The following is a 24,255-nucleotide window of genomic DNA, read 5'->3' as shown; positions in this document are numbered from 1 at the left end:
TCTATCTTCCTCATTCAATCTGTACTTTTGCCTACTATGCCTGTTTCAGAATGGCAACCATGAAGCTTCTGTACCTTGTGAATTTTCTTTGCCTCTGCCTTGTTTCCTGGATCTCATGATTCCATTTTTAGTTGGTTAAACCCCTTATATTGCTCAAGTAGTTTTCTGAGAAAAAGTAAATGGTAGGTAAACATCTTTATTCTCACATTTGATTGTATATGATCTTATGTCATGTTTCATTTATCTCTCTAAGATTATTTACTTTCTAAGATTATTTTTATCTGCTTATTGGATGGTCTTTGTTTCACCTAATTTGAGTATTTTTCTTTTTGTTTTTGCCCTTTGTCATGTTAGAGGTGTTCCTAAAATGTATGGTGATTCTGGCTGTTCCTTAGTATTTAACAATGAGGCCCTATAAAGCTGATTCGCAGCTCTGTACAATGGACTTCATTATACTACGGTAGCCAGTTGGTGCTTTTGTTGGGGATTCTCCAAATGTGAGTAACTACAGGTCTTTTCTTTGGGACTTGCCCAACAATTTCCACAGAGGCATCCTTTAGTCTCTTTCTGAAAACTGTAAGTCTGGCTAGCAGTATTCTGGGATTTGAGGACGGTAAGTTGATGCTGAGTCTCGCCGTTCAACATGTAGACTTTTATTCAGTCCCTCTGTTTTCAGTCCCTGGTGCCTCTAGGTCTGGGGCCTCTCTGGCTTAGTTTCTTCAGAGTAATCCTGCTTTCCATGCTGAGGTGAGAGAAGTGCACTAGCCTGACTGCTAAGAATAAGAGAGGAGATGTAGAGGTCTCTGTGTTTTTTATATAGACTGTCAACCACCTTTCTTATTTGCAACCCCACCTTCACCTTCTAGCCTACAGGATTGCCTTCAATTTCTGAGAGTTTCTGAGGTTGCTTCTTATTGGTGTTTCTTTTAGCATTTGCTTAGGTTATAGCTTTCTCTGTTCTGGGTAGTCAGTTTATCACTTGCCCATCTGCTTTTTATCTTTCTGTACTTTCATGATATGTCCCTGCTCTCATTGGCTATTGTCTCCTCTCCCATTCTCTTTTTCTTTATGATTTTAAACCCTTGCCTTTTTATCATTTTAGTGGGGCTTTATGAGGGAGCAGATATAAATGCATGTATTCAGTCCAATGTAATTTGTTATAATGATACTTCTTTTTGGAGGAATTTCTGGTTAGTCTAAGTTGTCAGCCAGGTAGAAGTGTATTTGTACGTACACTTCTGTATTACAGGACAGACATACATTTTAGAGGCATCCAGGGTGAGAAAATAGACTTCAATTCTTCAACTTAGCAGCCAGTTGCTTTGAATATCCTATTTGATCGTGATAAGTAATTACTCTATTTTCTAGGGAAGATACTGAAGAAGTGGGAGTTTAAATAGTGTGCTGTGCAAATGGGTGTCTAAATAGTCCATCTGAGCAGTCTTTATTTTCTTCTTTATGGGGAGTTTTACATATATTAAGTATATATTCATTTCATGATTTTAAAAAGGAAAGTTATTAAAAACCAAAAAGATATATCCTACTTATGCAATAATAGAAGGATGTACAGAGGAAAGGACAATTGACCTAGTTTATGGGAGCCAAGGGTAAGAGTGTCAGGAGTGTTCACCTGGATGGTTGTTAGAGTTGAGCTTAATCTTGAAGGATGAACTTGAAGGAGTTACCCAGACATGGAGAATGGAGGTGAAATGAAGGAGAAGGGAGGATATTTCCAATAGTGATATAATGTGGGTAACCTACTGGGACAACGTTTCATTGGTTATTTGTTTTGTTATATAATTTCAATTTCTACTAGTCCTTTAGCCTCAGTCTATAAAGATTATAAGAAAAAACAGCAAATCATCTTCTCTGTTTTTGTCAGTTCCTTCTTCCTTTTATAGTTGAAATTCTTGAAAAAATGCTGTCTTTTATTCTACTTCCCAATTTGTAATTATTTAATATCAATTTCTCATGAGGCTGTTAACTCTGTGAGGGCTTTCTTGGTATTCTTCACTAATATTGCCTAGCCCTAGCACAGTTTCTGGCACAGAGTAGGCACTCAGTATTTACTTCTTTGTCTGTATTTAACTGACTCACATTCATTCAATTTTCCACTCCACTAAAGCTATACTGCCAAAGATCAATTTATGATCTTCTAGTTGGCAGTAGTCTCTGGTCTCTTTTGAGTCCTCAAATTTGATCATTTTCTCTCTTAGAAGTCTTTTCCCCATAACTTATTATTCCCTACTCTGAGTACCCTGAAATCTCCCTCATTTTCTTATTTTCCATCTACCTCTCTGACAGCATATATGCAAATTCTAAATCCTTAATTCGGTGAAATTCAAACCCTTTCCTGAATTTTAAAAATATATCTTTTAACTACCTATAAGTTGTTACCTCAAAGGAAACTCAAACTTAGCATCTCCCAAACTAAATCTTCATCTTTCCCTGCTTATCCTCCTAAAGAACCCAGCTTGATGAAGCCATTCTCCCTCCAACCACCCAAGCAGAAATGTGGAACATATCTTAAACTTCTTTTCCCCCCTTTCTCTATCCCTTCAGTCACCAAGATCCATCGGTTCTTCTTACTCAACACTTTTTATATTCTTCTCATCTCTGTTCCTACAGCTACTACCTTTTTCGATTCTTTATAGAAAGTCTGTTTTCAGACTTTGATCCTTTCTTGCCTAGAGCTTTTTACTTATCTCTGAGTTACTCATTTTGCCTCCAATCTTGAGTTGCCCCATCTTGTTGTCCTCACTGCTGCCAGTGGTCTTTCTAAAACAGCAGATGTTACTTCCAATAATGAAAACTCTTCAATGATTCCATATTAGGTACAGGGTAAAACTCCAGAAACCTCAGTATTATGTACAAATTCTGTACTCTCTACCTCCTACTTGTATCTCAGTGTGGCCTCTGTCTCTCTCAACATTAAAACTCAGAAATAAAAATGTATGTAACTTCTGGAGCTAAGGGTAAGTCTTATAATAGGGTGGTAGGGAATCACTAATCTTTGAGTCCAGGGAAGGATAGGGGATAGACAGACAGGGAAGGAATTAAAATCATACCTCCCCACTGCCAGCTTTTCATCATGCCATCTTAGCTATTATTTGGCTGCATTTCTACACTTTGCCAGTAGGTGCCACCATAAAATACTATACTTTCACCTGAAAAACATCTTAAATTAGAGGTTTCAGAATACATAAATTAGCTCCTTGTTGTTCAGACGTTTAAAACCCTGTATTTCCAGTTTACTACACAACTTTTTAGTGCACACCTGACTTATATTTATTGAGCTAAATATTACACATTTATAGAATGTTAAATCTGGTTGAAATTATCCAGTCCAGAATTCTAATGTTATATTTTTCTCATAAAAAATTTCAGAAGTGTTTTCAATGTATTTCTTGTAGCACCTTTAGTTACATTTAATTTTTAAAGATGTAATTTATTTTAGCAAATAGTTATCAAATTCTTAAAGATGGTAGGCAAAAGCCAAATTATTCTATATAGTAAAGATAGTCAATGATTACATTAAAATATTACCAATTATTTACATTATTGCTTATTATTCTTTCAGTCATTATGTTTTGATACAGGCTTGGGGATTTAATTGTGTTTCTCCTCACTAGCTTCATTTTTCTTTTTCTGCCCTAGGGCTTTAATGTGATGCATTTAGTAGTTAGGAGCGTCAGTTTACCTCTTTCTCACATAAATTCTTCTATTAATGTTTATCCAGAGTAGTCATAATGTATCTTCTGGGATGCTTTCCTGAATACCCTCTTCTTCCCTACCTCCCCACTTAAATTCCCTCTGTGTCATTAGTATCTCGTTCAGTGTCATTTGTATATCACAAGTGATCAATTGTGACCTCTTAAAAAGAAATACTTTATTCATTTTGTATTTCTAGTGCCTAGCACAAATGTCTTGGCATCATTCAGGTTAAAAATTCAGGAGTTTCTAGGCTCTAGAGGCAAGAATTTGAATTATGCCACTTTGTTGCTGAGCAGATATTTGAAGAGCTGATGGTTGGCTCTTATAGTGAATGTATAGCAATAGACTAGTCATATAGCACTGGTGTTTGCCATATTTTGTTAAAGGTCAAAATGCTAAGCTTGGCAAGTATCTGAAAGATAAATCTTATAAATTTTTCCTAAATAGAATTCATTCAGGGGATTATATGTTTAAAATTTAGAATATTTGTTTTTGTAGAAGGAATGAGAAAAGAGTGCAAAGATGACTTTTACCTAATATTATTGAAAGCTTTCTTTTTCTTTTTTTTTGGTTCTTGTAACTGACATTATGACGCTTTTTCATATTTGATTATCCTTTTGACTCTTTTCCAAAACTCTTCCATTAGAGATTACTTCCCAGAAAAAGCACATAGTGTTAACTATGTTTTCCTTTTGGCTACATTTCATCCAATTACTTTCTGTACTTTTAATTGAAAATTAAGAAAAAAAAAACCAGTTGGAAAAGGGAGTGCCTATTTATATAAAATATTTCTTAGGGTCTGTTCAGAGTTCTGGTTACAGATGTATGGCAGAATAGGTCCTTTGATTGACCCTTCCATTGAAAATAATTAATATTGGTGGATAACATATTTTTAAAATACTTCTTAAATGCATTAATGAGGAGGTGAATGTAATGAAAATACAGGCCAAAAAGTAGGGGAAGGAAGAAAGCCAGAGAGAGAAGTCAAGAAGGGAAGCTTTTATTTTGAGAGTACTTGCTAAATTTGGTGATTTCAAGGGTCTGTTCTTATAGCCACTGAAGTCTGAAGGGGCAGGGGACAAAGCCCAGAGACTGCCCAACGTGAGGTGTCTGTTGGGACAACATAGTCACCCTACAGCGCTACTATCCTTTCAGTGTAAAATGAACTGAGAATAAGGGCTTTAACTTGATAAAAGGTTCCTATGAAAACCTACTTAGTGGTGAAATGTTTTAATCATTTAAGATTTAGAACTAGACTAGAGTTTCTGCTCTTACTTCTTTTCAGCGTAATATTGGATGTCCAGTTCAGTGTAGTAAGGCAAGAAAAATAAATAGGAGATATAACAATTAGGAAGGAAGAAATAAAACTCTGTTTGATAATAATATGATTATATGTGTAGAAAACGCCAAGAATCTAAAGGCAAATTATTAAAATTGATGGTAGGGTTTAACAGTGTTGCTGGTCACAGATCGATTGGGGAAAAAAAGTAATTCTGTCTTTACACTGTAACCAAATAGAAAATGTTTTTCAGAAAGCTTCAGAAATATAAAATGCATAGGACAAATCCAATAAAAGCCATACTAGCTTCTTCCTCTTTGGAAGGTTCAGAATCATTGTGAATCTCTTTCCCACTCAGGGCTTTGTATCCTGATCACAGTGCTATTAGAGATTTTTGTCCTCAGGAAAATCCCATTCATCCTCCTTGCTTACCACTCAGAGCTTCCAACTTTCCACTCCAACTTTTGTTTGTCACTTTTTAGGGGAGGGATCAGGTGGTACTTAGAGATTTCCCCCTATTCCTGCCAAGCTCAGTGGAATGTTTCCCCAGAGTAACTTAGTCTGCCATAGTGTAAGTTGAAACTCTGTAAGTGCTTTTTTATATTGCAAGCAATAATAATATGAATAATAGTAAAGTATAAATCTTTTGTCTTATAAGTAAAAACTTCTGATTGTCGCATGTGATGGTGGTCCTTTATTCAACAAACATATCAATTATTTCTTCTGTGTGTCAAGTATAAACTGTTACTATGAAGATTAGTGAAATATGGTTCCTTTCTCTAGGAACTAATTTTTTCATGAAATGTTTCTCAAGCTTGTCTAGTCATAAGAATCACCTGTGGAACATTTAAAACGAATGTAACTATTCAGTACCCTTCTCTGGAGATTGTGATTTAATAGAATGGGATCTGGAGTTGATATTTTAAGCAAATGCTGAATATGACTTTGATGATCAGGCAAATTTGGAAGATATTGGTGAATTGCACAATCATACATTGTCTCTCTGCAGTTTTTGTCTAACTTTCCTTCACTATTTGGACAAGTTATGTAAATGTGAACAGTCATATTTCCAGTGTTATTAGGGAACCTGGCTTCTTCTATAAAACATGAAGCCTGGCAATAAGGCAGTGAGGATGAAAACTATTCATAATTTCCTTTATGCTACTATAAAAGTCACAGAGAGGTTAAATAGCATACTCAAGATGGAAAGTGGGGGAGCTGTGATGTGTGCGCAGGCAGTCTGACTCCACAGCCTGACCACACCACTTCCTTAGGTACTATGCAGCCTTTCCAGGGATACCTCTAGGGATGGCAATCTCCTAATTTCAAAAAGGAGCCCACTTTTATTGTTAGACAGCTCTAATATCTTCCTTGGATCAAAATCCTCCATTCTATATATTTCTTACATTGGTTTTAGGTCAGCCTTCTAGAGCAGGAACTGCAACCCAAATTCATTCAAGTTCAGACTTAGTACAAAGAAAGAATTGATTTCAAGTTTTTATTAAAATACTTGTCTATTGGCCATAGTTTGTCCAGTCTCTGGTTTGCTTTAGGTCAGTATTAAATAGTTTGGTTTCCTTTTCATATAATAACCTTTCTCATATTAGAATACAATATCACATATTTCAGGTCAATCTCCTTCCTCATCACCTCCTTCCTAGCCCACTGTATGCTCTTGGACAAGCTATTTAAACTTTTTGAGACTCAATTTTCTTACATATAATTTAAGGGTGATAGTACTTATTGAATTGGTTTTAAGATTAAGTTATGTAGGGTTTTAGGTATTCAGTGAAAGGTAGTTGTTTGTGTTATTTTGTACCTAAAGGTGTATATTTTAAGTATATTGCATGTATATAACTGCATCTGAATCTTTTATCATATATCATGTATAACTGAATTATTTGCCTTTAGCTTTCAAATTAAGGAAGACATAACTTACCTTATTGAAATAACTTGCTTTTATTTATTTATTTTTTTAACACCTTTATTGTGTTATGATTAATAGCTTGCTTTTAGAAGAACTTTTTAATTTTGTTTCAAATGGTTCTCATCCTTTTCTTAAATGTATTACTATTTGATTTAGAAGATCAAAGCCATATTCTTTGAAAAGTGTTGATTAACTCTGAGAATTATATTTTCAAGTTTATAAACATTGTCATTTCTAATACTATTATAAAAGTGATCTTATTTCTATTTTCAGCATTGCAGGGGGTCGAATACTCTCAGTGATAAAGATGCAGCTGATTAAAGGTCAGAACAGCAGGGATCCTTTTTATAAGGCAGTAGAGGAAGTTGCTCAAGATTTGGATTTGAGGATTAAACATATTATCAATTCTCAACAAGGAGATGTAGCTGTTAGTACCACTGACATCAGTCCTGCACGGGTAATTAGTTTTTTATTTTTCATTATCCTTCTATACAAAACATTGTCTCTTCTATTTGCTGTAGAAATAATTTACTATTGCTGCTTAAGTCAGAAGAATGTGTTTCCTTTTTTAGAAGATGTTGTTGAAAATTAAAGTTTTTAATAGGATTATATAGGATTATGTTCACCTTGGGTAAATCATAACATTTTTGGGCCAAATTGTCTGTGTTTGTTAAAGTAGTGCATTCGATAATCTTCATTATCCCTTGTGGCACTAGAAATTTATAATTCTTGATGGATATTAGGGAATTTTGTCATGTTTTTCAATAATTATTCTTATAAAACAATTATTTTCCCATTTACTCAGATATGAGATGAGAACCTGGTTATGACCCAATTACTAGGCACTTCATAGAACAGCAACAGAAATGGTTTCTATTCAGCAGTTTATTTTTCTTTAATAAGATTTTTCTATTTACATGAGCTCTTATTTTCTACCTCCATTGCCAGTCTACTGCAAATGTTAGCAATTTCTCCTCTACTTAGAAATCTTCCAACTATATATTTGAGAAAATTTACCTTTTTTTTTTACATAGATAGTCAAACATTATACTATGTTATAAATATAGTATTCTAGATAAAATTGACTACCATGTTTTTAGTTCTAGAACAGAATTTTGGAGTATGTGTTTTAATAGTCCATTTATCACAATTTAATTATTTGGGTAACAAAAATCCCCCTTTCATTAGGTGTAATTGTGATAGTGTATAAGGAAAGACTTGTTTAATTTTTATTATTCATTTATTTATCCACAGCCCTTGGGAACCATTTTAAGCTATTTTCTATAACAATGCATGTTTTTATTTTAATTTGAAGGCAGGACATGGGAAGATTCTGGCTTGTTGCCCCAAGTATTTCATGTATGTTAAAACTTCCTATGACTACTTTAGCTCAGATGACAACCAAGTTTTACTATAAGTATAAATCAGGAACCATCACAACAAAGATAATTAAGATCACCAATCTCTCCCATTTCCTGTCACAGGAAATAAAGATGCAGACACCAGGTTCTTAATTTTATGTTTTCAACCAAATCAGAAATGTTTGAAAAATATGATGCAATAATTCTCAATGAAGTTAGTATTAAACAGTATAGACTTCTTTGGTACTAATGAAAAATATATGTTAAGCACCAGATTGTGATATGCAATTTGTTAAAATTCCAGTGTAGCCTGAGTCAGCGAAGTAGAGAAAGGAGACCAAGACCATGTTGATGAAAGCTGAGGAAAGTGGTACAACTATAACAGATATCCCAGAAAGGGCAACTCTGATATTTAAGCACAATGTCCAACAACCCTATGGGTTAAGTGATATCATTACCCTTTTTTTACCAGTGATTTAACTATAGCACAGTGAGGTTAAGCAACTTTCCCAGAGTTACACAGCACACACAACTGGTAAGTCGGTATCAAACCTAGCCAGAAATGCCTTCAGAGTTTGTGCTTATGTGTATCTATATGTAATTTTATATTATCATATAATATAATGACACCATGCTCTCTCTTATTCCTGTGTTTCTCCTCTGTGAAGCCATCATTGATCCCAGGGTAATTTGATAATGACCTTTGGTGTGCTTCCACTGCATAATGTATACATTCTCTTAGAAATAGCACTCAGCACTCTATAGTGCAATTACTGGTTACTTAAGTATTTTATCAAAGAGATGATGGGTTCCTTGGGGCATTGGCTTTTACCTTTGTACCCTTAGCTTCAAACACAGTGCCTGACTTAGTATGTACTTGTGAATGATTACTGAATGAATGAATGCCAACTAGTTTTTTTTGTTTTGTTTTGTTTTTTACATTTTTTTTATTGAGTTATAGTCATTTTACAATGTTGTATCAAATTCCAGCATAGAGCACAATTTTTCAGTTATACATGAACATACATATATTCATTGTCACATTTTTTTTCGCTGTGAGATACCACAGGATCTTGTATACATTTCCCTGTACTATGCAGTATAATTTTGTTTATCTATTCTACATTTTGAAATCCCAATCTGTCCCTTCCCACCCACCCCCCCAACTAGTTTTTTGTTTTTACATTTGAGTAGATCTTTACAGCCCTCTGTGGAGTTGGTATTCAGATCATCAGAACCCTGCTTCTGATATAAGAGAGAAAAAATACTCAGAGAGGTTAAGTCATGGTGCTGAAGTCACATAGACTGTAGCTAAATTTTCTGACTTAAAGCCTAATGTTATTTTGACCAGAACCTAATGTCTGCTTTTGATGGTACTATTTTCTGTATTCTTTTGTGCTTCTGAAAGTTCATGAGATTGATTTTAGGATGACTTGAGGGAGAAATATTCACATGCCACTTCTTATGGCTGATTTTTTTATAATTTAATAGAGAAGGAAGGAGAACCAATAGCACATGAAATGGAAAAGAGTGGCTTCTTGACCCAGCTTGGGTGATTATTCATTTACTTGAAATTATTTCTTGTTCTAGCCAAAATCTCATGCCATAAACCATGGCACAGCATACTGTGGCAGAGATACTGTGAAAACTTTATTAGTTCTTTTGGATGAAGAAGCAGCCAGTGCTCCCACCAAAAACAAAGCAGAGCTTTTGTATGACGATGAAAATACAATTCATCATAATGGAACTTCTATTCTTACACTTTTTAGGTAAGAAATGTGAAAGTTATATATATGTGAAAGTTATCTACACTCTAAAAAGGAAATTTTTGAAAAAACACCTCATTGGTTATAAAAGAAATACATGCTATGGTACGAAACTTGGAGATTATATGAAGAGAAAAAACAAAGTTAGTTAAAGGGAAATTGAACATTTGAATGTGAGAGAGTTATGTATAAAAAGACAGTATTTTGTGAGTGTAAGACTGGTTTTTTGTTTGTTTGTTTTTGGTTTTTTTTGTTCTTGTGTTTTTGCCTTGGAAATATATTTATTTGCTTAAATACTTGTGTCAAGAACTTTGCTAAATTCTTTCCTTCATAACAATCTCTTTTAGTAGTATCCCCATTTCCTATGTGAAAAATTAAATACTTGAGAGAAATTAAGTAATCTGTCTAAGTTAGCAAGTAGCAAAGATGTCTTTCTCCAGAGCCTAAGGTCTCTGCTCCAAGGATTGTGCTGTTCTGCCTGAGAATAGCAGAGAGCATGTACACTAAACTTACATTGAAATTATTGTTGGTATTCTGTGCAAGTTATTGATACTATCCAGTTTTAACATCAATTGGTGATACATTTAGTTAATAAGCATTCATTTATAGAACAGTTAAAAATTTTAAATTGTATTTAGTACATTGTGGAGGGTTTTTTACAAAATCATTCTGTTTGATCTTTTCTATTTTCTGCTTGAGCTACTTTTTAGAGATCTGATTTTAGTCTAAAATTGTTCATATCCATCCATCATTTCTTTATGCACTCTCTCCCCTGTGCCTCACCATCTTTTTTCTTCTCTTTAAAGAGAAACTTTATAATGCGTTATCATTCAGTATTGTCCTCTAATTCCTTTATAATGAAAATTTATTTTATCAATGATTTATTTATACCCTGTGTTGGAATCCCAGAAAGACTATAAAGAAAATGAACCTTCGTATTTTCCTCCTTTTACCTTTTGTTCAACAAAGTTTTCTTTAGGTAGAAATATAAATGATATAAATTTTCTCTCAGATTGAATTGTTTTTTTTCAGGAAAGTTATTTTGTCTTTATAGGACTTTCTAAACAAAATTAATTCTCACATCCATTTTAAAGAGGTATTTTTTCTGTGTTCAATCATGTGGCCAAACATATTTCAATTGTTTATATTTACCTTAGCATTGTGCAGACAAGTACTTGTCCATGGTAAAGTAAATTTTTAATGGTCTGCATTGAAATGATAAAATTAAGGACAATATAGTGTATGAATGTAAGTCACTGTAGGGTTATAAACTAGTCTTTAGAATAGACTATCCTTTATTCTTATATAATGGTCTTTTGAGTTGAAGGGGTTATGACTCTGGCTCTATTAAGCCAAAAAGGAATATATTGAGGAATCCAGGTTTGTCTGGCTTCAAAACCACCAGTGTCTCCTCTATTATGCCTTCTCTGACCCTCCTATTTCTAAACTATGTTTTTCTCTTTTGAATTCCCCTGCTATGGCACCTGTCCTTTTTTATTTTGAATTTTATTTATGTAGATATCATATTTCACTTACTTAGATCAAGATGCCTGAATTTAAGGGCCAATGAATGAATGAACTTTCTATCCTTCACAATATCTTATAGAATGCCTTATATATAGTAGAAGCTCAATATTTAGTGACTGAACTAATTAATTAAGCAAATTATTAATATTTAGAACTTTCAGTATAGGAATACTGACACTCTTACATAGTATTATAAATAACTAGCTTCAGTTGTTTAGAATATTTTTTATTTTATAACTGCTTTTGGGTAGGGGAGAGACAAAAGCTACTTTGGTTTATAAATTTTTGCTTTTTTTGGGCATAGATCTCCCACACAAGTGAATAATTCACCGGTGAAACCCCTAAGAGAACGCATCCATAAGTCAATGCAAGAGAAAAAAATTAAGGTACAATTTAATGTACTATTATGAAAATGATAAAAATTGTTTTACTTTTAGAAGAAATAAATATATAAAGCTGAGCTGGATATTATAAATATACATTGTGCATGGAACAATAGGAATTAAATGGAAAATAAGTTATGGCAGTTGACATACAGAAACTTTCCTTTTAATACGATATTGGCTAATCTTTCTCTGGCTTGTTCAATCCCCTGGACCTAAAGAAGAAAAAGAATAAGCACCTGCTGTGGTTAGCGTTCAGTAAATATCTGTTCAGTGAATAAGGGGGGAAATAAATAAGGCATGATTTTCTCATTTACATTTCTAATACCTTAAATTGAATCTTGAGAGACTATGTAATTTCAACTTTGTTCCTGTCTGAAGATATAATGGCAGAATATTGATTGTATATTGAGATAAGAACCTTTCACATTTTTTATTGACTAGAGCTATTTATATTTTCATTTGGTTTGAACTGAGTATTCCAGTCCTTAGTTGAAACTTTTGTGCCTGTAAGAAGTCAGTAACATGTTTATCAAGCATTTAAAATTTTCTTGGTCTTATTTTTCAAAAAGACGCTTGATCAGAGGGAGGGTATAGCTTGAAGTGGTAGAGCACACGCTTAGCATGCACAAGGTCATGGGTTCAATCCCCAGTACCTCCATTAAAAAAAAGTAAATATGTAAGTAAACGTAATTACCTCCCTCCACACCCACCCTCCAAAAAAGACACTTGATCTTAACTCATTCATTTATTCAACATAGATTTATTGAGTATTTGCTATGTGCCAAACACTATTTCTATGGTTGGGAATTCATTCAGTTATCCTTAAATTATCAAATAACTATTCATCTTAATACAACTTTGAGAACTCTAGTTTGTATACTTTTTATATTCACAGTTAGAAACTTAGTCCCAACTAGCAAAGCTTTTAGTTATCTGCTTCATCTATACACCCACAGTCTATTTAGTTTATTTAGATTAGTAAGTTTTATCTTTCTATAGGTTATTAGTAGCTGTTAGTAATTAATATCTATGGAATACACCACTGAGTTTTATATAATTTTTCTGTGAAAAAAACTTGTCAATTCTTTATTTTTTATTTTTATTATATATATATATATATATATATATATATATATATATATATATATTTATTGAAGTATGGTCAGTTTACAATGTTGTGTTAATTTCTGGTGTACAGCATCATGCTTCAGTCATACATGAACATACGTATATGCATTTTCATATTCGTTTTCACCATAAGTTACTACAAGATATTGAATATAGTTCCCTGTGCTATACATTATGAACTTGTTGTTTATCTATTTTTTATATATTAGTTAGTATCTGCAAATCTCAAATTCCCAATTTATCCCTTCCCATCCCCTTTCCCCGCTGGTAACCATAAGTTTGTTTTCTATGTCTGTGTGTCTATTTCTGTTTTGTAAATAAGTTCATTTATCTTTTTTTTTTTTAGATTACACATATAAGTGATATCATATGGTATTTTTCTTTCTCTTTCTGGCTTACTTAGGATGACAGTCTGCAGGTCCATCCATGTTGCTGCAAATGGCATTATTTTTTATGGCTGAGTAGTATTCATTGTATAAATATACCACAACTTCTTTATCCAGTCATCTATTGATGGACATTTTCAATTCTTTATTGTATTAACATAAGTACTTGTAGTTGAGTTATTAGAGTTTTTAAAAAATATCTATCCTTTGGACTTGATTAGAAACAGAAATGTAACATAAATTATTTAATTTTTTTTCCTGCTATGGATACTTACAAGCTTTTATATTTTTATTTAAAGATCATTGGGATATTTTATTAGGACTAAGTAAATCAAAATGAAAAAAATCTGAAGAATGTGAAGGGTTTTTTTAGACATTGGGAAGAGTCAACTAATTACTATAAAATCTGTGGACAAATGTGGAAAGTTTTGGGAAGTAGAAGAGAGATTGTCTGATTCAGTTTCATTTACAGATGAGGAGACCAAACTCCTTGAGAAAGTACTTTATCCAAGATGTCATAACTACCATGAAATGTTTTATGCCAGTGTGAAAAGCCATGATTGAATACTAATGAGATTATAATTACATTGCTTCCTTTACTTAATAGTAAAGTTGGCTTAGTCTACATAGCTCTGAAACTTAATGGCAATAGAGAAAGAAAGGAATTGGTGTTTATGATTATATTTTATAGTACAGTACTCTTTATGAAAGTTGTGTGAAAATAATTGGTTTAGCCAGGTATACAGCTGAATCATAGACAGGTAGAGTACTTGCTAGAATAACAAAAAATGTTAATATTTACTACTAAGTAACTATGTAAAAGTAATTTAGCAGCTTATTACTTTATAATCCTGATACTTTTTCTGTTTTGGCATTTAATTCTTTTTCAGTCATGGAAAGAATATATGATCTATACTTGAAATACTGTCTAGGAAAGGCAAAGGTAGATAATACTAGAGAACTTAGAATTTTGATTGTAGATGATACTTGATTGTGAAATATCCATGTCATTATTATATGGAGCAAATGAACTTTTCTGAGATTTTCTTTTCCTCGTTCATAAATAGAAATAGGCACTACTCTGGTCACAAAATCCTATGACACAACTTTAGAAAGTTTTCATTAACTCATTTTAAGTCTTCAAGTTTTATTTTCTACTGTAGCCTTTTAGGAAACTTTCTATGATGGTCAAATAAATTTTCTGCCAAAATCAGAAGGTTCTTCCTGAACCTTCATAGTTTTGATAGGAACATTTAGAGAATGTTTTCTCTCCACTATACCCCCAGTTTCCAAGCGTTTTATAAAAGTACCTTCATACTTTTTTATTAAAAGATTTTTCAAGTAGAAATTTGCCTTCTTATATTCTTCTAAAATAATTAGTTTTATTCCTTCCAGCTTGATTTAGAAGTATTTTGCGTATCAGACACAACTGAAAAGTTGTATATACATCCCTTTTCCTTATTCTGAGTCTAGTGTTTTCCTTCATATTGTATATATGCCAAGATAATCATCAGTGTTAACTGACTTAATAACTTAAGTGAGTGGATCTGAAAAATAGTAGATCTTTAAAACATGGCATAGTCAGGACAGTGGAAATAGGCAGTATGAAAAAAAGGCTGGGTCTAACTCTTTTATAAGCAGCCAGGCAGTCTAATGGTCATAGTGCTAGAAAATTCAATATCTAAGTTTAACCTTTAGGGTATTAGTAAACTGAATATATCCAAATTAAAATGGTGGATTCAGATGATAAATGCTGGAGAGGCTATGGCAAAAAGGGAACCCTCCTACCCTGCTTGTGGGAATGCAGTTTGGTGCAGCCATTGTGGAAAACAGTATGGAGATTCCTCAAAGGACTAGGAATAGACTTACCATATGACCCAGGAATCCCACTCCTGGGCATATATCCAGAAGGAACCCTACTTCAGGATGACACCTGCACCCCAATGTTCATAGCAGCACTATTTACAATAGCCAAGACACGGAAACAACCTAAATGTCCATCAACAGATGACTGGATAAAGAAGAGGTGGTATATTTATACAGTGGAATACTATTCAGCCATAAAAACGACAACATGATACCATTTGCAGCAACATGGATGTCCCTGGAGAATGTCATTCTAAGTGAAGGAAGCCAGAAAGAGAAAGAAAAGTACTATATGAGATCGCTCATACATGGAATCGAAAAGAAAAAGACAAATGAACATAAGTATAAAACAGAAACAGACTCACAGACATAGAATACAAACATGTGGTTGCCAGGGAGGAGGGGGGTGGGAAGGGACAGACTGGGAGTTTGGAATTTGTAGATACTGACAGGCATATATAGAATAGATAAACAAGATTATACAGTATAGCACAGGGAAATATATACAATATCTTGTGGTAGCTCACAGTGAAAAAGAATGTGACAATGAATATACGTATGTTCATGTATAACTGAAAAATTATGCCCTACACTGGAAATTGGCACAACATTGTAAACTGACTATAACTGAATAAAATAAAATTTTTAAAAAATGGTGGATTGAGTTCAACTCGTAGAATTTCCCCCGATACTTAAATGAGTATAAAATAATAAAAACTAGTGTAAAAATGTTCACCAAGAGCAAACAACACAAAAATAATGTAATTGGATATAATAAACTTCAAAACATGATGGCCAAGGAAGGAAACTGAAGATTTCAGAGAGAAAAGGCATAACATGATATAGCAAGTTAATCCAACCCCAGTCCCCACTTGCTGTGCTAGTGAGTTGACAGAGTACTGAGAATTATCACTAATATTTCCAAAGCTGAAAAACTAGTAAGTGTATGTGTTCTTTTTTTTTCCCTCCTCCTTTCATTTTAGAGAAATAGTAGAAGTGGCAACTGCATAGTAATATGAATAAAATGTGGAAAATGAACTCTGGGATTTACACATTGACACAGTGAAGGTTCTAGTTCTACATATTGAATTGTGGAAACTATCCAAATGATCCCCTTCCATTTGAATGAAATACAGTTTCTAAGTGGAGAGAATGAGCCTTTTTATACTGCATGTAATATATAGTAAACTCTTAGAAGAAAGTGCAGACCCCAGAAATTGCCTGTCTCCTCAATTGAACATTACTTCTGCCTCCACTATTTCTCAGGCTGCAGAAAAATAAGGGATAACAAAATATGCAGCCTTCAAAATGTAACTGAGGAAGAAATAAAATGCTCTAAAATAAGGAGGAAATGGAATTAAGAAATCACTCACGGACCTGGAGGTTTCTGTTTCTAACTAAGATGTAATAGATCATGGTGAATACCGTTTCTGCTACAATAACAAAAGGCAGATAAGTTGGGGAAATATATTTTAAAGACCTAAGAAAGCAGTTTAAATAAACTAAAAATCTGGAGAGGGTGAAATTTTTCTGAGGTGAACAATCTAACAGAATTTTCTTTCCTGGGATTGTTTTTCCATTTTTGGCTATGAGCTATGGATTTTTTTTTTTTTTTTTTACTTATAATGTTAGCTTTGTTTGTTTGTTTAATTGAAGTATAGTCAATTATAATGTGTCAATCTCTGATGTACAGTACAACATCCAGTCTTGCATATACACATATATTCATTTTCATATTTTTTTCCATTAAAGGTATTACAAGATATTGAACATAGTTCCTGTGTAGTATGAGCCATGGATTGATGTTGGCCCATGTAAAGGAGCTTCTCTGAGGGAAAGAGGAAATAACAAATATTTTAGTGTCTTGAGGGGCTGGCAACAATTTGGAAACTGTGGCGGCCCTGAATGCAGAGTTATTTTTACCTAGGGCACTTATGCTGAATTTTGGAGCTGAGTGGGGAAGACTAAGGAGCCTCAATTCAGTAGACTAAAATCACCTCTGGTCTTGCAGTAACTCAGAAGACAAGGCTCCACTTGAGCAGTGGGACCTGCCTCAAACAGATGGCTGTCTGCTTCTCAACATATTTGCCACATTTGGAAATAAAGTGGGTTGAGAAGCCAGAAAGCACAATTTGAAAAGACAGACTGAATCCCCCAGACTTTCAGGTCGAGAGGCAATAGAGATGCACAAGTCTCCCTGTTGAAAGCTTGGGAGGGACATTCTCGAAGAAGAGGTAAGAACCAGTAGTCAAATATGAGTTACAACTGCAGTCCAGCTTTGACTCAGCTCAGTCCCTGACTGCATTGAGGTTATCAGCCTTTCACTGTGTCTGCCTAACAGAGACAAGGGAAACTCTTCTTGATAGCAAATTTCATGTAGAAACTCTGTAGCTCCTTTATACACAGTATCTAGCCTGAAACTAAAATATAATGGACATAAGATAAAACAGGAAGATTTGTCCTTTAATCAAGAGAAAAAACTAACAATGGAGGCAGACTCACAAATGACCTAGAATCAGCTGATAAGGAATTAAATTTTTTTTCAGTGTATAAAAGTAATTAAAGGAAAAGATAGGCAAAATGGATAAAAAATTGGGAAATTCCAACAAAGAATCAAAAATTTAAAATAGAACCAAGCAGGCATTCCAGGACATTATCTAGATGTAAAAACATTATCTAAAATTAAGAATTTATTAGATGAATTTAATAATTGACCAGACATAGCATTAGGTATCATAAGTGGACATGAAGTTGGTCATTAGAAAAATCTCCAAACTAAAGCAAAGAGAGAATAAAGAATAAAAAAGTGAAAGAGATGAGTAGGACACAGACAATGTCTACCATATGCCTAATTGGATTCCTGGAATGAGAGGAGAAAATAGGCTAGAAAAAGTATTTGAAGATATAATGATTATAAATTTTTCCAAAGCTTAATTGGTCCTTTCACATCAGGTAGTAGTTAAAAGACATGGGGAACAGATGAATGGTTTCCTTCACTAATATAAAGTTGTATATGAATTCCAGTATTATGTACCCAGCAGACTAAAAATGTCTCAGAGTCCTTTGAAAATCCATCTGCCCTTCATGTATGTGCCACAGGACAGATTGTAAAGCTTTGTTCTAGAACAGTGCGCTCCAATAGAACTTTCTGAGGAAATATTCTGTATTTGTGCTTTCCAGTACTGTAGGTATTAGGCATATGTACTTTTGAGCACTTGAAATGTGGCTACTGCATCTGAGGAACTCGAGTTTTAATTTTATTTAATTTTAATTAATTAACTACACATGGCTAACATATTAAACTGTTGCAGTAACTAGAAACTCACAATAGAGTAGAGGAAATGGCACTCTGACTATGAGAGATTAGAATAAATAAGACTCATATAGGCAGTGAGAATGGAAGAGAGCATTTCAGACTGAACAAACAACCTGATGAAAGTATTAGATTGCCTTACTGGTATCAAGAGACTGTACATTGGGTAGTTGTACAAACTATATGAACAAGTAATGTAGGGCAAGGTTAAAGCCACATGTGGTTTTAAGGAATAGTTATTTTTTGTAGGGCTTATTGTACGGATATGTGCAAGAGAACCTGGGAAAGGGGGAATAGTTAAGAGCTTGAAAGGAATGGTGGATATAATGGGACTTAAGGACTTCAGCTATGTGGTTTTCTATACTTAAATATGATTTAACTTTTCTCTCAGTGCATAACCTCTCTCTTGTTTCTGTACCAAATGATTTCCTTACTCTATTGAACAGAGTAGAGTTTACTATGTACATGTTTTTCTATTTCAGAGCTTTTGTCCTTAGGGTGGTTTAGCTGTTCTTTACCAGTCTACTTCTCTCATTTCTGTATCATATGGTTTCTTTACGCTCTATTAAAGAATAGAATCTATTCTGTACATCTTTTTCTACCTCAAAGCTTTTGTTTACTTATGATTTCTGTTCCCTCATACCTTCTGCTTATATACACCTGTTTAGAGTCTATTATAATTTTACTTAACTAATTAATTCATTCAACAAACATTATTAAATGCGTCCTGGATACCAAGCTCTGTCCTTGACACTGTAGGTATATCAGTAAACAAAACAGACAAGACCCCCTGCCCTTATGGACAAATCTTCCCCCAATATTAATGGGACTAAGATGCAAGAATATAAATGGAAACCTGTTGCCTACTCCCATGTCCCTTCAATCCTGTTTCTGTTCCATACTCTTAGGGATACTCCACCAAGAAATGTACATACCCGACTCCCTATCATCTTTGTCATAAACAGTCAGCCCTTCCTAGAGGAAGAGGCCAGCGCTGGCCCAGTGCCTAGGGCAGTTTGAGCAGGGAATTCTGGGGTCCCAGGTACTTGGAACAGGATCTAAAAGGGGGGTGGGGTCATAAGCTCCTACTAGGCATATCCAATGTCCTGTGGGGAGAGGAGGGTCACAGGAGGGCCAGAGCAGACCATCAGTTGGCAAACTAAAGTTTTGTTCATGGAGCTTATCTTTTAGTTGGGAGAGACAGACAATAAACAAAACAAACAAGTGAATTATACAGTATATTATATGGTGTATCAGTGCTATGGTGGGAAATAAAGCTGGGGAGGGGGAGTGTGGGAAGGAGAGTGTGTTCCTTTGTGTGTTTTTTGCTTTAAAGAGAATAATCAGTAGAAGTCTCTTTGAAAATGTGACATTAAGCAAAGATTTTAAGAGAATGAGCAACATTTTTCAATAGAATGAAAATAGGATGTTTGTATTAGTCTCAACTAAAATTTGAACTCGTTTTTGCTGAAGTAATGAATTTGAGATTTATTGCATACCTTGTAAGTGTCAAGTGTTATACTAGACATTTTATATCCCCCATTCTAATTAATCCTTGCTGAACTTTAGAAGGCATTGTTTTTCAGACCATATAGCTAGTAAATAACAGAGCAAGGATTGTTTTCAGGTGTAAGACTTCAAAATTTATGCTGTTTCCAAAGAGTAAATAAAGGCATAGTAATTATAATAAAGAGTAATAAAAAGATAATGCTACTACCTAGGTGGAAAATATTAATCTTCCTGCTATTTAGCAAAATAAATAGAATTTCGGTGATGAAGAAATAGATCATTTGATATATTTATAAATTCATATTCAATTCAAGGATAGCAAATGTCTGTTCTTTTGAAAAATATGTTAGTGTAAGAATGAAAAGATAAACTTTGAATATTTACTTTTAGTTACATATGTAATAGCCACGTTGAGAGTAGTTTCCTTTTTTCAAACCTTTTGATAAAATTTATTGGTACACTGGGCGCTTAGAACTTTCATTTTCATATTAATATTAAGCTAACTGAGAGTTTCTGCAACTTTTCAATATTTTGACTCTTTTTTCTTAATTTAACTGGAGTCAAGCTTTCTTATGTGAAGTACTATTTTCCTCAAACTGGGAACCTACTAATAATTTCAATTTAAAAAGAGCTTGTGACTTTTCCAATTCTTGGCAAATTTGAAGTTCATTGCAATTTTACTGTGGATAGAAATCTTTCCAAAGGGGGGAAATCACTCTACAAAGGAAAACTTTTGAATCCTTTTCTCTCATGTGACTTGAACTTAAAATGATTTTAACAGCCATGTATGAATCTGGACATTATTCGTAGTTGTTTAGTACTTCAAAAGCACTTTCAAGAGGGAATTGTTTTGCTTATTTGTGATTCCAAATCAAATACACAGAGAGATTTGGAAGATTTGCAGCAGGAAGTAATCTCAATTCTATGTAGCCACTAATCTTGTGCAGAAAAATTCAACTTTTATGAACAAAGGAGAAGCAATCTCTTTTAAGTTATAAATACAAGCCAGTGTAACTTGTATTGTTTTAATAACTAAAGTGAAGAAGCTAATTATAAGTTCATTTTTTGAGCTTCATTCCTAGAATCATTTTAGAGTTGGCCTGGTCCTGAGAAATCTAATTCAACAGATTTCTTACTTTACAGGAATACTGTCTTTATAAGTTACTACATTAATAACTGTATAGTATCTATATATATGTCTAGAGTTTTTATAGCTTTCATATTTTTAACTTCATTTAATCCTTACAATTCTGTAAGGTGAGTATTTGCATTTATGTGTGGATAAGTGACATGTTTAGAGGTTTACCCAAGATCAACTGAAGTGAAAGGGCCAGTATTGGAAGCCAGATCTTTTGACTGCAAATCTAATGCCTTTTCCATCATATCATATTGTCTTTTTGTGCTGATTTCTTAGCTGGACATCACATTGTTGGCTCCAGTCACATTCATGAGTAATTACAATCTCTAGGTCTTTTTCATATGTTGTTTTAAGTCAGGTTCTTCTCATCCTGTACATCTGTAATTGATATTTTGAACTTAAATACAGGGCTTTGTTTATCCTCATTCATTTTCATCTTATTATTTTCTACTTATGGTTCTAGCCTTCTGAGATTTTTTCAATCTTGTTTCTATTATCCAATTTATTTATTATTTCTTTCAGCTGTGTATCAACAGCAAAATTTATAAGTAGAATATCTTTGTGATTATAGAAGCTATCCTAGTAATCTCTTTAGTATACTGTGTGTCTGTCACACAGTTGGAACTTAATAAGTGGTAATTGATTTTAAAAAAAAGATTTTTATACAGGACAGGGAAAAATCCAAACATAATATTTCATAAAAAGAGAAAAACACCCTCAGTATGATTACTCTTAGTTATTTGTTTTGGACATAGTATTCCAAGATTACTGTAGAACATTGTGGTTTTCTCTCATGTTTTGATATGTTTATAAATAATATTTTTCATGGTAAATAAAGTGGTTAACTATTTTCCTTTCACATAAGAACTTATTTTCAGTATTTTAAGAATCCATTGTCTTGTAACTCTGGTTTTCTGTAACTGCCCTACTATCACAAAGGGCTAGAGAGTTTCTCTTTGTTGGAGAAGGGGCCTGAAGAGAGGAAATCTAGCTGTCAGGAGAGCTATTGAACTTATTTTGCGACTGTATTTACATAGCAAAGAAAGGTTTTTACTTAGATGTATGTTTAAAATCAACAAAAATAACAACTCTCTAAAGAAATTTTTATTCATGTGAAGCATGAGATTGAGAAAACATCAATTGTCTGTACTAAATAATATAATTATTATATTTTTATTTAGGGTGTTTTATGGGTGGTACTGATGGTTTTGTAGTGGGAGGCTGAAGTTCCCCAAGCCACCTGTGGGTGCGGTGCCATCACCATCTGGATAGTACAGGAGTGATTCTCACCAGCTATTTAGCATCCATTTTCCTTCATGGTCTTACTATATTCTTCATAACTCTTTATAAGCAATAAGTTTATAATTCTCTATAAGGGAAAACTCTGGTAAAATAAAAGAAACCTTGTGTAAAAAAAAGTCAACAGCACTGGTTTTGTAGATAGAAATAAAGGTTTTTGAATAATGTTACTATAGTAATGATATGATGTAATATAATTTTATTAACAAAATTTATTTTAATAGCTTTATCAATTGCTTTACTTCTCTACTTATGGAGTTAATAAAGTCCAGGAAGGACTAGTTAAAACCTTCAGTTATATTTTAGGGCATCTTTGGTGGAAACTATATAACAGTGGTTGCACTCCTGTGGATTCATGAGGATATTGGGTTGTCGATCCATCCATTATTTAGAGCCTACTCTGTTTCACTTTTTAAAATAACAGTTTTTGATATTTTATATTTTCACTTTTTTTTTCAATTTTATGTATTTTTGTGCTTAAATGGAAGATAAATTCTAATTGTCTAAATCTTCAAAGTAAACATGATTTTTAGTGCTCTGGGAGTTACTCAGAAAGACACAGAACTTGTCATCCTGAGAAAACTTGCTTTTATGAAGCAGCTGCTCTGGAGACTACTCTAACTTCTTCTAAACTGTAGTCAGTGGATTTTACTGCTGTTATCTTTGCAAACATATGAGTGGGTTAATGCAGTTTTCTTTCTGGATATATAACAATATATAATTACTGAATATATAATACAAAGTCATGCTGTTTTAGTCTTTGTGAACTGTATCAATACATAGTTTGTGTTATTCAGCATAACGCAGTTATACTTTGAAGCATGAAATTTTTTGAATTATTGAGATCCTCTTTATTTAATCATGTATTTGAAATTTAAACTTTCTATTTCTGAAAAGGATTTGAGGTGGTTTCTAATTATTTGGCAAAATATATTATAACTGAATGGCATTACAGGGCAAACTGTAATTGTTGAAATTTGTATTATCTGTGTAGATTACTTTGTTTGGAAATTAATTTCTGTCCCTAAAACAGCCACTGGTTTTATATTTACAGGATACATTTCCAAAAGTACTTTCTTGGCATCCTTTTCAGTGATTAAGAATTAAATTTAGCTTTCTAGTTCTCTCCTATTTCTGATGTTTGAAGATAAATACAAGAGTATACTTTGAATATTCAGCTGTTAAATCACCTGGTCAAATCTTCCTACAATTATATATTTGGATCATATTTCATTTTTTTCTAAAGATTCAAATTTTTAATCAAGAAATAATGCTTTTCATTCACCATTGTGTTTTATCTTTCAGGTTTTGTTAGTTTCCTATTTTTCTTTACCCTCTCTTATTTCTCTTTTTCATCTTTGCATTTCTCCTTTCCTTAATTTCTCTCATTTTTTGAATTTCATATGCTATTTTTTGCCCTAAAAGAGTTATACTTCGTAATTTGTTTTTAGGATGAAGAACTTGTATTTTGTTTTTTAGGGATACATAGGATATGTATACTTTTTTTTAGGAAATACATAAACATTATGTATATCATATATATTGCTATTAAATTTATAATAAAATCGACATTCTAAAGCAGATCAGACACAGGAGTGTGTAACAAAGACCTCTCAAGAGTCCAAAATTGTTTTTTCTAAATTGTTACAAAAATTT

The 24,255-nt window shown here is 33.2% G+C and overlaps 1 protein-coding gene across 4 annotated transcripts in view; it reads left to right on the top strand.

Annotated features, from left to right (window-relative positions):
- The window catches only part of PARPBP (PARP1 binding protein), a 63,761-nt gene that overhangs the window by 27,535 nt on the left and 11,971 nt on the right, over positions 1 to 24,255 (top strand). For all 4 annotated transcript variants that reach the window (XR_004324686.1, XM_032493491.1, XM_006186044.3 and 1 more), the window contains exons 7-9: positions 7,194 to 7,377; positions 9,872 to 10,050; positions 11,879 to 11,960. Coding sequence is in view for 3 of the 4 variants with exons in the window: in XM_032493491.1 (XP_032349382.1) it covers positions 7,194 to 7,377; positions 9,872 to 10,050; positions 11,879 to 11,960 (445 nt within the window). In the remaining variant the exon portion in view is untranslated. The remainder of the gene's footprint in view (positions 1 to 7,193; positions 7,378 to 9,871; positions 10,051 to 11,878; positions 11,961 to 24,255) is intronic.

The sequence above is a fragment of the Camelus ferus genome, chromosome 12 (genome assembly GCF_009834535.1).
Source record: "Camelus ferus isolate YT-003-E chromosome 12, BCGSAC_Cfer_1.0, whole genome shotgun sequence".
Taxonomy (NCBI): domain Eukaryota; kingdom Metazoa; phylum Chordata; class Mammalia; order Artiodactyla; family Camelidae; genus Camelus; species Camelus ferus.
The sequence above is the reverse complement of the archived record's forward strand: the minus strand, read 5'-3'. Positions and strand labels throughout refer to the sequence as shown.